At 45.3% G+C, this 14,027-nt stretch overlaps 2 protein-coding genes across 4 annotated transcripts in view; both read left to right on the top strand.

Annotated features, from left to right (window-relative positions):
• Positions 1-14,027, top strand: part of LOC309503475 (uncharacterized protein) — a gene marked incomplete at its 5' end in the record, with an annotated part of 333,921 nt that overhangs the window by 43,160 nt on the left and 276,734 nt on the right. The gene's annotated exons all lie outside the window — the stretch shown is intronic.
• On the top strand, positions 4,867-12,192 carry LOC309502888 (uncharacterized protein). The gene is made up of 2 exons (XM_082175476.1): positions 4,867-11,476; positions 12,025-12,192. The coding sequence occupies exon 1, from the start codon at positions 5,617-5,619 to the stop codon at positions 11,149-11,151; it is 5,535 nt and encodes a 1,844-aa protein (XP_082031602.1). The 5' UTR covers positions 4,867-5,616; the 3' UTR covers positions 11,152-11,476; positions 12,025-12,192.

Raw genomic sequence — 14,027 nt, 5'->3', positions numbered from 1 at the left:
AGGCTTCACAGGAGGCTCCGGGGGTTCCACTGGCAGTTCGTCTGAAGGCTCTGGCTCAAGAGGTTCAGTAAAAGGCTCTGGCAGTTCTGTAAAAGGCTCCGGTAGTTCGGTAGAAGGCTCCGGCTCAGGTAGTTCGGCTGAAGGCTTTCCTGGAGGCTTTGGGGGTTCGGCTGAAGGCTTTCCTGGAGGCTTTGGGGGTTCGGCTGAAGGCTTTCCTGGAGGCTTTGGGGGTTCGGCTGCAGGCTTTCCTGGAGGCTTTGGAGGTTCGGCTGAAGGCTTTCCTGGAGGCTTTGGAGGTTCGGCTGAAGGCTTTCCTGGAGGCTTTGGAGGTTCGGCTGAAGGCTTTCCTGGAGGCTTTGGAGGTTCGGCTGCAGGCTTTCCTGGAGGCTTTGGAGGTTCGGCTGCAGGCTTTCCTGGAGGCTTTGGAGGTTCGGCTGGAGGCTTCATTGGAGGCTTCGGGGGTTTGGCTGCAGGGTTCACTGGCAATTCGTCTGAAGGCTCCGGTAGTTCGTTAGAAGGCTCCGGCTCTTCAGTAGAAGGATCCAGCAGTTCGGCGGAAGGCTTCACTGGAGGCTTAGGCGGTTCGGCTGCAGGCTTTCCTGGAGGCTTTCCTGGAGGCTTTGGAGATTCGGCTGCAGGCTTTCCTGGAGGCTTCGGGGGTTCGGCTGCAGGCTTCATTGGAGGCTTCGGGGGTTTGGCTGCAGGGTTCACTGGCAGTTCGTCTGAAGGCTCCGGCTCAGGAGGTTCGGTAGAAGGCTCCGGCAGTTCAGCAGAAGGCTCCGGTAGTTCGTTAGAAGGCTCCGGCTCTTCGGTAGAAGGCTCCAGCAGTTCGGCGGAAGGCTTCACTGGAGGCTTAGGCGGTTCGGCTGCAGGCTTTCCTGGAGGCTTTCCTGGAGGCTTTCCTAGAGGCTTTGGAGGTTCGGCTGCAGGCTTTCCTGGAGATCCGGCTGCAGGCTTTCCTGGATGGATACAGATAGTCAACTTTAGTCAGTCCGTTAAGAGGCATTCAGTCTCAGATACAGAACAAAACCCAAATACCAAGTTTTACTCCTCAATTTTTAATCAAAATTTGTGCTTGGACACTCCCCTGCCTTTGCTGTTATAGAGACACATGACAGAGAATCCACGTTTAGTTCAATGTGTTACTTGCAGTTTCTTTGCAATTATTTGTGAAACTTACTAGCAATTCCTGAGTGAAAACATTTTTTCAGGGTTTTTTTCTGGAAGACGTATAGCATGCATCAATAATTAAAACTCACTGAAAACAGGCGGCACACAAGCGGGCCCACAGGGAAATTTACAGCATTTGTGTCCTCCAGCGCAGTCTCTATCAGAAGTGCATCCTCGTCGGGAGGGCACGACCGTCAGCGTCGCCGGACACTGACCAGACACTACAGAAGAGGATTCAAGAGGATCATTAGGGGAGACCAGGAAGTGCTGTAATAGTTTGCTTCAGCATTTGCAAGTCAGGGGTTTTGCAATGAGTCTCAAACTTTATAATATTCACACATTTATCTGCTTCAATTCAAGTAGCTTAGAAATCAACCATTTTTCACTAAACTGCATCAATCGGTTTCAAAGACAGAGTGCAGTTACAACCTACCCCACTGTAGTAGAGTGAGTAATAGTGCAATGCTGATAGAAAGCATGGACATCGGTTAATATGTTGTATACAAATTTACTGGTGTACATCTTCAAAAATGATGCCATCCCCATGACCACCCTCTTTTCCTTAAGCATTTTAAGAAGCTACTCAACAGAAAACAAATTTAGAAACCCACTATATATGTAAAATGCAGAGTTATCACATAATTAACTCCCCATGTTATATTGTAGGCTTATGCATTTCTTAAAACAAAACAAACAAACAAAAAAAAAAAACTTTAGGCAAAAGTTTAAACTCAGGATTGATAGTCTGGTAACAATTTTGTAGCCATATTATAACACGAATGTTCTTGTTTTACAGTAAACAAAAATGCCTATTAGTTTTATGGGTTTTACTTGTACAATGAAAAATGCATAAACTTATGAGAGCTTGCATATTTATACTTTGCTTATTAAAACTAAACCAACATACAAAGATGAACTTCCACTTGACGTCTGCACTGTATTTTTGTAAGCAGATGTGTCTGAAATCAAATTTTGTAAGGCACTTTATGCACTTCTTCGGGCTGCGTAATGAAGCTAAGAGAACTTCTCACCTAGGACTCCAGCGTCTATTGTGCTCAAACAAGCAGACAGACACAATAACACAGCACTAAACGAGCAGTACACTTGAGCTGTCATCCTCTCGACCTGCAATCTAAAAATCAACTCTGCTGGACGATGCACTGAATTAGTGAGTCAGGAGGGGCAGACAGCAATTGTACCACAAAACTACAAAGAAAAACCCCTGTTGCTGCATCAAAATATCAGCTGAGTCCCATAACAAACGCTATCAAAAGGGTTTAAAACACTTTTTGAAAATGCGTTTTTAAAGATCCAATTGGGGGTCTGGGTAACTCCAACCCTAATGAAAATCACTTGCCTGTAGCTTTCTAATATAGCCTAATCTTGAAGACCTTGATTAGCTTGTTCAGGTGTGTTTGATTAGGGTTGGACGTCATAATAATTACCGTAATTAGGAGATGATTGGTTGTTTTTATGGCAACTCTATCAACGGCAAATTAATCTGCAGTGGTCAGGTGGTACAGCGATCACGTGGTACAAGTCGGAGTTCTACCACAAGTTACAAGTTGTAATTATGGCAAAACTCCTACACCTAAACTCTCCAGGAAATGGATCTCTACTGGAGACTGGCATTAATCTGCATTGAACATCAAGAGACACAGGGGCATGTCTAGAATTTGAATCTGAATTTTTCAATTGCTGATTGATTTGCGATGTGAATCCATGCAAGTAATTATGAATGAAAACAATGTTTCCAGCCACTGTAGTGAAAATGAGCAGAGGATCAACCCGGCAAAAATATTGTGTTGGCAAAAAGGAGTTCAACGACGTCTTCACCTACACGAAAAGACTGCCATGATCCGGATTTGGACTGGGGATGCTGCGGGCATGTATATCATTAAATGCCAAAAGCAACCCTTCTCTTGCTTTTTGAAATCACTTCCTTTTTTTGTATTTTGTCTGATGATTAAATTACCCCTATGCCGTCCTCTTTACTGTTGCTTAGTGATTTTTGCGCTCTTTAGCTACGGCAGTTAACGCTTACTTCCACCTGCCGTTGCCGTTCCATCAGCAGCTGTTTCTTAAAGTCCCTAGTAACAGCAGGCAAAACAACACCAAATGCTGTGAAATAACCCTGCCACATCTTATCTTGAAGAGGAAGACCACCTCCCTCAAAGGCTGGGAAGAGCACAGCAAGAGATTAGGGAAGGTCTGCAACAAACCTTTGGCCGGACAGGGACTTGATCCCTGGACCTTCAGATTTAAAGTCTGATGCTCTACCATTTGAGCTAGTCGGGCTTTTGCCGGGGAACAGCCACCCTAGGGATATAACAGCACTTTCTCCTCAAAGTGTTCCTTGCTTTGTCAGCTTAAAGTTTGTGGCATTAAAGGATGAAGACCACAATTTATAAAGGGACGAGAGAGATAGGCTGCTCCTTCCAAAGCTAGGAACACTGACATTGAAAGAGTGGAGTTATTTTTTTTTCATGGCATGTTGCTAACTCTAAGGTGGTTTAGACAAACGAGCAATTGGGACATTATGAGTAGGTTTCTGTTTGACTTTTCTAAGAGAGAACGAATGCAACATTTCAAAACACTAATCTCCAAGATTTTCCATAAAATATAATGCGGCGACTCTTGAGCTGCACAACGTGAAGGCCGTGAAGTTGTCAGGGGATGCCAAAGCCATTGCTCCGACAGCCTGAATAGAATGGCCAAAATCACAGATGATCTGGGCCTTTTGAAACGATGCCCACTTCAGGCTTGAAAAGAGCCCAATTTCCGTGTTAGAAAAAACAAAAAGCAGCTTGTATAAAGATCCTGGATGTCACAACCAGACAAAGTGACAAGGAGCCACGTAGTCAGCAGGGTTCGAACCTGCGCGGGGAGACCCCAATGGATTTCAAGTCCATCGCCTTAACCTCTCGGCCATGACTACTCCTGCCAGTATGTCAGATGCTGTATTCTTTTCTGGATGTGAGCAGCTGAACAGCCCCCTCAAATGCTGGAAAGAGGACAACAAGTGATTAGGGGACGTCTGCAACAAACTGTCTGACCTTCACCCAAACAGGGACTTGAACCCTGGACCCTCAGATTAAAAGTCTGATGCTCTACCGACTGAGCTATCCTTGGCTTTTGCCAGGTAATAACCAACATATATTTAGAAAGCCAACTCTTGACAGTTTACAGTTCAAGACTCAAAATTAATCAGACTCTTATTAATATTGAGATATAAAAGCTCAAACATAAAAATTAAAAGTATATTTATTAAATGTATAAACATATTATGTGAATGTAGTATAACAACTTATAACCACAACCACAGTGTAGCCACTGGTGTGGTCATGCTTCATTTCAAATCTGAGGATGATATCTCTAAAACTATGAATTGTATATACATTTTATAACATTTTTATAACATTTTCTAAGAAGATGATTCATGCTTTATTGTAGTCAATCGACGAACCTTTGACACCTCTTTATTCTGGCATTATGGCTTGGCCATCTACACTTATTTCATCCCACTTTACATGATCCACCTATTATCTGAAGTCTTTCTAAAAAAAAACCAACAAAAAAAAAACCAACAACAACTATTCTTGGGACCTTATGTGAATTCTTTTAACAAATTAGATTATGGATTATGGAATATGGAACAGGGCATAAATGTGAGTCTATGTAAATATTGTTGTCTGTTCCTTGCTTAGATTAATGTCGTATGTTTACGATTCCTTACACTTTACTCTGCCTATTGATGTGTGCTTTCCTGGAGCTAAATAACCAAACCAGATTTAGGCTATATGATAGTTTCATACTTTCCCATATCTTTGATGGTGTTTAGAGTGATTTCACCGTGTTTTTGGCTGTGCGCATCATAGGCTTTAACTCTGATCACGTGACACCAGCATGCGCTCTCTGCATGTTTTCGGATGTGGCGGCGATTTAACCCCTTCTTAGCCAAATGTTATAGCGCTGAGTTTTGGTGGTTTCCAGCCAACCAGGCAGTTTAATAATTTATGTCTGTGCAATTTAAGACAGTATTATATGTACCAGTTGTATAGTATTTTGCACTTTTGAGATATATTGTTTATTGTTATATTATATTCATTGTAGTGATTTAGACATCTTCCTTTTCATACCTCAATTGCATTTATTGTTACAATTGTGTATGCATACTTATTATTCATGAGTCTATTTTATTTCTGTTTTATTTTAGAAACCATGAACAGAACTCACATCGTCTATGTCAAACTGTTTCATTAAAGAGTGGCATGAGAGTGTAAAATTCGTCCTCATTATTGTTCTGATCGGACAACCTGGGGAGATTGAGGATTTTGTATCAACCCTAAGTACAGTCCTTCTCAGAGGTCACAAGTTTGGGTCTCCTTCCCGACACCTCTTTTATATGGTCCTTCGAGCCGGATCTTCAGTTTCCTCAGCTCTACAATGGATCACACTCGTCCGCGCCGTGATATCCGTCGGCCTCGCTACCTCGATGACTTCCTGGTGAATATCCCGCCACGTCGTCCTTCTTCTCTCACACTCCATGGCCACTCCAACGAGGGAGCAGCTTTTCAATCTCCTGCTCCAGTCATCACTCCAGATCCAGCTGGACCTGCGCCTCAGAACCTCAGCTCCGAAGCAGTCATGTCAGCTTTGCAGGAGATGAAAGAGGAGAACAACCAGCTCAGGCGAGAGATGCAAAGCCTCTTCAATTCTCTCTCCCTGAGAACAGCGCCTCAGCCTCAATACCTCGATCCAAGGCATTCTGTTCAGTTTGAGGACAGCGCCACCTCATATATGCCTTATCATCTTCCTGAGAGAACATCAAGGCTGCATCCTGAGAGAACATCCACTCCTAATCGCAATCTTCAAGCAGTAGTAGATGATCTTCCGCCTTGGCCTGACGCTGTACCAATTCCTCCCTGGAGCGAGCCTCTACCTCCTCCACCTCCAGCTGACGTGCCGCTACTTCCTCCGCCGCCTCCGGTGTCATATTTACCTTCATATGAGGCAGGGATTCAGTCCACTCCAGTGTATGTAGAGCCGTATACTCTCCCACACAATACATACTCTGTGGAGACGACATACAGAGGGCCAAAGCCGGACATTCCATGTTTCACACATGATGATCCACGCCAATATGCCCGCCTCAAGATAGCGCTTGACAACCTCTTGCCCAGAGATGCAACTGAGCGGTTCAAATACCAAATACTAGTTGATCACCTCAAGTTCGAAGACGCGCTCCTCATTGCAGACTCCTACAGTAATAGTCCAACTCCCTACTCAAAGACAATGGCCTCACTGACTGAAATGTATGGGCAACCTCACAAACTAGCCCTGCAGCGCATCAATGAAGTCCTGGCCGAGCCTCCAATCAGAAGTGGGGATAGTCGAAGTTTTCGCCTCTTCGGCCTCAAAGTCAGAGCTCTGGTCGGTATGTTAGATCAACTAGGCAAGGAGGGCAAGACTGAGCTGGATTGCGGGTCACACACTTCACGACTTCTGTCCAAGTTGCCGCATGAACTCAGAGCACAATTCAAGCGTTACATAGACCCCATCCGCACTCCGATACCTACCTTGGTGCACTTCTCTAATTGGCTTGAATACGAGGTCCGTGTTCAGGATGAGGACTATCAACCTTACCATTCACGGTCTCCACGAGACGAACACCAGAAGGGCTTCAAGCCCAAGTTGCAGAAGTCCAGTGCACGCCCTACCACAGTTTTGCTCGGCTCTGATCCTTCTCCTAAGTCACCTGAGTCTTCGTCACAAGTTCGATCTCACGTCAGCACTAAACTTGAGAAACCTAAGAAGTATTGCCCCTTTTGTGATGACATTCAACATTACTTCAATCAGTGTCCAGAGTTTAAGAAGTTTTCCACTGATCAGAGAGCGTCATGGATCAAAACTGGCAAGCGCTGCTGGAGATGTGGCAGAAATCACCTTGCTGCTCAATGCTATCTCAAGGCTAAGTGCCAGCAGTGTAATCAGACACACCTTGATATACTGCATGAGGTCAACACTCCCGCGACCAAATCAGCCCATCCAACCGCAGCGACTGGACAACCAGCTACCTACTACCTCGATCCAGACCTTAGGAGTAGCTGTGTATTGCTGAAGATGGTCAAAGTTCTTCTCCACAATGGCAAACATAGACTAGAGACTTATGCCATCCTCGACGATGGCTCTGAACGCACCATCTTGCTTCACAGTGCCGCTCAAAAGCTACACCTCAAGGGACAGAGTGAGGACCTGGCGCTCAGAACTATCCGTCAAGAGGTGAAGACTGTTTCAGGAAAGTCAGTGTCATTCTCCATATCCTCATCTGCCCATCCTCGGAAACAATTTCGCATCCACAAAGCCTTCACTGCGGCAGAGCTTGGCCTTTCCCAGCATTCTCATCCTGTCGAGGCCCTACAGAAAACATATCGTCATCTCAGAGGCCTCCCGCTACATTCAATCAGCCAAGCGCAGCCACTTCTCCTCATTGGTTCAGACTACCCCCATCTTCTCTCTCCAGTTGAGCCTGTGCACCTAGGTCCACCAGGGGGCCCCGCAGCTTTGAAAACTCGTCTCGGTTGGACTCTGCAAGGTCCTGCCAAAGTCCTGCTGCACCAGACCTCCACCCCCCAGTGTCTCCTTATTAACACTCCCACTTCCTCTACTGACCTTCTCAGTCACGTGTCCAGATTATGGGAGATGGACATTCTTCCCTATCGTAGCGAAAAGCACATCACCAGGTCAAAACAGGATAAGGCGGCCATCAAACTGCTGGAGGAGAAGACAGTCAGAGTTAACATTGACAACGTGCAGAGATATGCCACCCCACTGCTCTGGAAGGAAGGTCTTCCTCCTCTCAGTGCCCCAAAGGAAGCTGTCCTGAGTCACCTACGAGGCACAGAGAGTCGTCTCGCCAAAGACCCAGTCAAGGCTGCATCATACAGCCAAGAAATCAATAAACTGGTGGATTCGGGTTACATCAAGAAGCTCACATCACCTGAGGACCAGAGCAGGCAATCATGGTATATCCCACATCACATGGTCCATCACAATGGCAAAGACCGCATCGTATTCAACTGCTCATTCACCTTCCAAAACACCAGCCTGAATGAACATCTACTTCCAGGGCCAACCCTAGGTTCCAGTCTCCTCGGTGTCCTGCTCCGTTTCAGGCAATATCCCACTGCGGTGAGCAGCGACATTAAGGGGATGTTTCATCAGGTCCGCCTCCTGTCTGAGGATCAGCCCTTCCTCCGCTTCCTCTGGAGGGACATGAACCGCAGCAACAAGCCTGACATCTACCAGTGGCAAGTGCTCCCTTTCGGCACCACCTGCAGTCCCTGCTGCGCGACCTTTGCCCTCCAAAAGCACATCATTGATCACAGCAACCTTGATGAAGATACTCGTCTTTCAATGGAGAACTGTTTTTATGTAGACAATCTTCTTCAAAGCTTCCCATCCATCTCAGAAGCAAAGCAGCTCATCCGCAAACTTCAGACTCTGCTCCAATCAGGTGGCTTTGAGCTCCGTCAATGGGCCACCAACGTTCCAGACATCATCAGTCATCTGCCACCTGAACTCAAATCCGAGAGCAGAGATCTGTGGCTATCAATGGAGGGTGCAGATCCCCCAGAACGGACTCTCGGGCTGCACTGGCACTGCAGAACAGATACTCTCACCTATCGCCTTCGCCACACAAAGCAACCTGAGCCCACAATGCGCAACATTTACCGAGTCCTAGCTCAACAATATGACCCTCTAGGGCTGCTCATTCCCTACACTACTCGGGCCAAAATCCTGGTGCAGAGCCTCTGGGGAAAGAAACGGGACTGGGACGATCCTCATCTTCCCGAGGATCTGCTCCAGCTGTGGCAGGCGTGGGTGAGTGAACTTCCATTACTTCCTAACGTAACTGTTAATCGTTGTTATGTCCACTCAGACACCGACCTCCCAGCGGCCTCCCAGAGCATCCACATTTTCTCAGATGCTTCAGAGAGGGCCTATGGATCGGTCGCCTACCTGCGTACTGTCAGCGCCGATGATGATGTCCAGGTAGCGTTCCTAGCGGCCCGTTCCCGTGTTGCTCCAGTCCGCCAGCAGTCCATCCCGAGGCTGGAACTCTGCGCTGCCCACCTCGGAGCCCAGCTTGGTGCAGTCCTGAAACGAGAGCTCACAGTCTCCATCTCCTCCGTCACCTACTGGACCGACTCCACCACCGTGTTGGCTTGGTTGCTGTCTCCTTCCTGCCGCTATAAGGTGTTCGTCGGTGCCAGAGTTGCGGATATCCAGGAATTAACTGAGAGCAGCTCATGGCACTATGTCCACTCCAGTGAGAATCCTGCTGACGATATAACTCGCGGACTGACCCTCTCACAGATCCAGAGTCATAGCCGCTGGAGATCTGGACCTGCCTTCCTTCATGAAAATGAGTCAACCTGGTCTTCCTGTCCAGACATTACATGCCCTGATGATTCAGCAGAGCTGCGCAAAGCCAAGTTTTGTGGCGTCATCTCTACTTCCCCTCATCCACCTTTACCTGACACTAGCCATTTTAACAGCTTCCAAGAGCTACTGGAAGCCACAGTTCGAGCATGTCACGGGGCGGCCACAGCTGAGTCTTTCAGACAAGCTGAACTCTCTCTCTTCAGACAAGTGCAAAGTGACTGTTTTCCAGAGGAGTTTGCTCTCATCTCCTCCCAAAAGCCCATTCCATCCAGCAGTAGGCTTATCACTTTGGCCCCAGAATACGACCCAGAGACTCAGTTAATCCGTGTCGGGGGCCGACTAAGACACTGTGAATCCCTCAGCTCAGGCACTTTGCATCCCTTTGTCTTAGACCCTCATCATCCCATCACTAAGTTGATCATTGCTGATTACGACAGCAAGCTTGCACATCCAGGCCCTGAAAGAGTCTTCGCTGAGCTACGCAGAAGGTTCTGGATCTTGCGAGGTAGAGAGGCTGTCCGCAAGCAGCAACACCACTGTCCAGAGTGCCGCAAGTGGCGCAGCCAACCCATTATTCCCAAAATGGCCGACCTCCCGCCTTCCAGTCTAAGGTTACACCATCCAGCTTTCTACTCAACTGGCATGGACTGTTTTGGTCCTTTCCTCATTAAAATAGGGAGGCGCAATGAGAAGCGATGGGGCATAATATTCAAATGCCTCACCACACATGCAGTGTACCTAGATCTGCTGGCCAGTATGGACACTGACTCGTTCCTCATGAGTCTACGCCGTTTCATCTCTAGACGGGGAAAACCTCACGAATTGCTGTCCGATCAAGGTACAAACTTTAAAGGTGGCAGCTCAGAACTTCAAGAGGCCTTCAACTCCCTTGCCCCCGCTCTGCAGTCACAACTCGCTAGCCAGCAAATCCATTTCCGCTTCAACCCACCTAGTGCCCCTCATTTTGGGGGTTCCTGGGAGCGAGAAATCCGCACCATCAAGTCAGCGCTGCATGCAATACTGGGATCACAAACGGTCACCGAGGAGGTCCTCAGAACCATCCTTACTGAAGTGGAGAGCATTGTCAACTCCAAACCGCTTGGTTACACTTCTTCTGATGTGGCAGACCCAGATCCAATCACTCCAAATGTGCTGCTGATGGGGCGGCTGGACCCATCTACTCCGCAGGTTGTTTATTCAGGTACAGAGCTCCTCAGTCGCCGCAGATGGCGACACTGCCAGGTCTTAGCGGATCAGTTTTGGATCCATTTTATCAGGAACTACTTACCATCTCTCCAGAGCCGCTCCAAATGGCAACAAGACCAAGAGGACATCCGTATTGATGACATTGTTCTTGTTGTTGACCAGCAGCTTCCGCGTGCCTTGTGGCTTGTTGGCAAAGTCACAGACGTTTTCCCTGGAGCTGATGGCAGGATTCGTATTGCTCAGATTCAGATCAAAGACAAATCCTACACCAGACCTGTCGCCAAGCTCATCAAGCTGCCTGCACTTCCTCGAGACATTCCTGACTGACTCGTGTTCAACTTTGCTGCCCAAAGTTGGGGGCGGCTGTTAATAAGGTTCTGACTTTATCTTGTGTTTGTGTTATTATAAGTTATTATCTGGTTTACTGTAGTGTCACTTTCTATTTTACATGTGCCCAGCAACAGTTAGGCCAATCAGCAATCCCCCTTTTTTTTCTCCACCAATCAGACAGTCTCCACTAGCGCAACCCCGAACTGTTGTCAGTATGCATGTAACTTTCATCGGAGACACTCGCTCCATTCCCGATCCGATATACAGTATCTAGGGGGAAATATCTTTATTCTTCAGTTCTGCTTCATGCGTCCATGAGAATGTGAGTCTATGTAAATATTGTTGTCTGTTCCTTGCTTAGATTAATGTCGTATGTTTACGATTCCTTACACTTTACTCTGCCTATTGATGTGTGCTTTCCTGGAGCTAAATAACCAAACCAGATTTAGGCTATATGATAGTTTCATACTTTCCCATATCTTTGATGGTGTTTAGAGTGATTTCACCGTGTTTTTGGCTGTGCGCATCATAGGCTTTAACTCTGATCACGTGACACCAGCATGCGCTCTCTGCATGTTTTCGGATGTGGCGGCGATTTAACCCCTTCTTAGCCAAATGTTATAGCGCTGAGTTTTGGTGGTTTCCAGCCAACCAGGCAGTTTAATAATTTATGTCTGTGCAATTTAAGACAGTATTATATGTACCAGTTGTATAGTATTTTGCACTTTTGAGATATATTGTTTATTGTTATATTATATTCATTGTAGTGATTTAGACATCTTCCTTTTCATACCTCAATTGCATTTATTGTTACAATTGTGTATGCATACTTATTATTCATGAGTCTATTTTATTTCTGTTTTATTTTAGAAACCATGAACAGAACTCACATCGTCTATGTCAAACTGTTTCATTAAAGAGTGGCATGAGAGTGTAAAATTCGTCCTCATTATTGTTCTGATCGGACAACCTGGGGAGATTGAGGATTTTGTATCAACCCTAAGTACAGTCCTTCTCAGAGGTCACAAGTTTGGGTCTCCTTCCCGACACCTCTTTTATACTAAAACTATGAATTGTATATACATTTTATAACATTTTTATAACATTTTCTAAGAAGATGATTCATGCTTTATTGTAGTCAATCGACGAACCTTTGACACCTCTTTATTCTGGCATTATGGCTTGGCCATCTACACTTATTTCATCCCACTTTACATGATCCACCTATTATCTGAAGTCTTTCTAAAAAAAAACCAACAAAAAAAAAACCAACAACAACTATTCTTGGGACCTTATGTGAATTCTTTTAACAAATTAGATTATGGATTATGGAATATGGAACAGGGCATAATTCAGTTGAAAATAAATAGAAATGTTATTCTTTATGTATAAAATATTTTGCAAGCACGAGACAATAAATCAATATTCCTCCAAATATACGCACTTTTGAACTAAGAGCCCTATCTGTCAAACTGTCTAGTGCATGCACGTGAACACAGATAAACCGGAGAACACATGACTGACTGCATATGAGTGAAGACATTCTATTCAAAATAACGAAAGTTACAGATGAATTATTTTGCATTCCTGACATAAATTAAGAAATGAATGTCACTGCAAACCAGTTTTAACATAAACAGTGGTCAAATATCAAAGCTGGAGTCTTAAATCTTTCTAATGTCGCTCAGTTTGTCCAGATCAAGTAAGAGTGTGAAGTTTTAATGGGTAGTGAATGTTGAATAATCTGGGGCCGTCTGCGATCTTTGACGCGTAAGGGAATCGCTGCCGATTTGACCATGGTGTGTTGGCGCCGGAGTGAAGGAGGGCTGGGATGATCACGGCTAACATATTCAGCTCGACGGCTCTGGACAAGCTGTGATGTAAAAGAAACGCTATTGCCAATTTTAAAAAGGGGAGGAGCTGCTCAATATGTCCCGTCCTGTCTCCCTGTTTCAGTGGAAATGACGTCAACACACTGAAAAATGCTGCGCGTTTCAAAGCACTTCAGTGGGTCTTTAAGTGCTCCTTATATTGTATTAATATTATTTCATCTGTAAGTACAGTTTTTTTAAATAGATACTTTTTAACATTTGAATTACACTACACAGTACAATTAAGTGCACTTATTTCACAAGAGATTGTATGTTAATATGACAGTGAGAAACTTTTTAAATTTGATGATAAATCATTAGTTTATTACTGAAATAAAGGATGTTCTTTTGTTCAGTGTGCAAAGAAAATGTCAAAATCAAGAAAGGTGAGGATGTTCAAGAAATCAAGCACTTTCCACTTCTATTCCAGACTCTTACATTGTTTGCAATGAGCTAACTCTGGGTAATTAACGTCACTCATTTGAAGGGCTGTTTTACGGGATCAGTGCCGAGTTCACACTGAACGATTTTCATTCGCAAATCGGTGCTTGTTCACGCGAGTGACAATCACGCAGTGTGAATTATCAACGACACGATCTGAGAGAATCGCCGATGAGTTGCCGACGCCCGTGAGATATTTGGCATGTTAAATATCTGAACCTGTCTGCGATTCCAAAATCCTGCTGTGGTAATGTGTTCTGACTGAAAACTACAGGACTGCGGGATGTTCGGGGAAGAGTTATAGACCAGAATATCAGTATTTTAACAGGAACAAAGCACAAACATTTGCTTGACCAGCAGCAACAGTAGCACATTGTAAAATTATTTATTTACCCCCAACTCTCTTTGCACAACCCCTCGTCTCCCCAACCATTTCTTCCAGCGTAATCATTTTTTTTCTCCTTTTCGCTGCAAATCAGCGTACAGACAATTTGGATTGCAAATCTTCTTGCAGGCTATCATTTTTAATAACTATTTAAGTCTCGCGTGAGAACTCCAGTC

This window comes from Leuciscus leuciscus (assembly GCF_965113295.1).
Source record: "Leuciscus leuciscus genome assembly, chromosome: 7".
NCBI lineage: Eukaryota > Metazoa > Chordata > Actinopteri > Cypriniformes > Leuciscidae > Leuciscus > Leuciscus leuciscus.
This window is presented reverse-complemented; position numbering and strand designations above follow the sequence as displayed.

Excerpts from the sequence above, each read along its gene's own strand:
- LOC309502888 (XM_082175476.1), top strand. The coding sequence starts at position 5,617 with ATGGATCACACTCGTCCGCGCCGTGATATCCGTCGGCCTCGCTACCTC.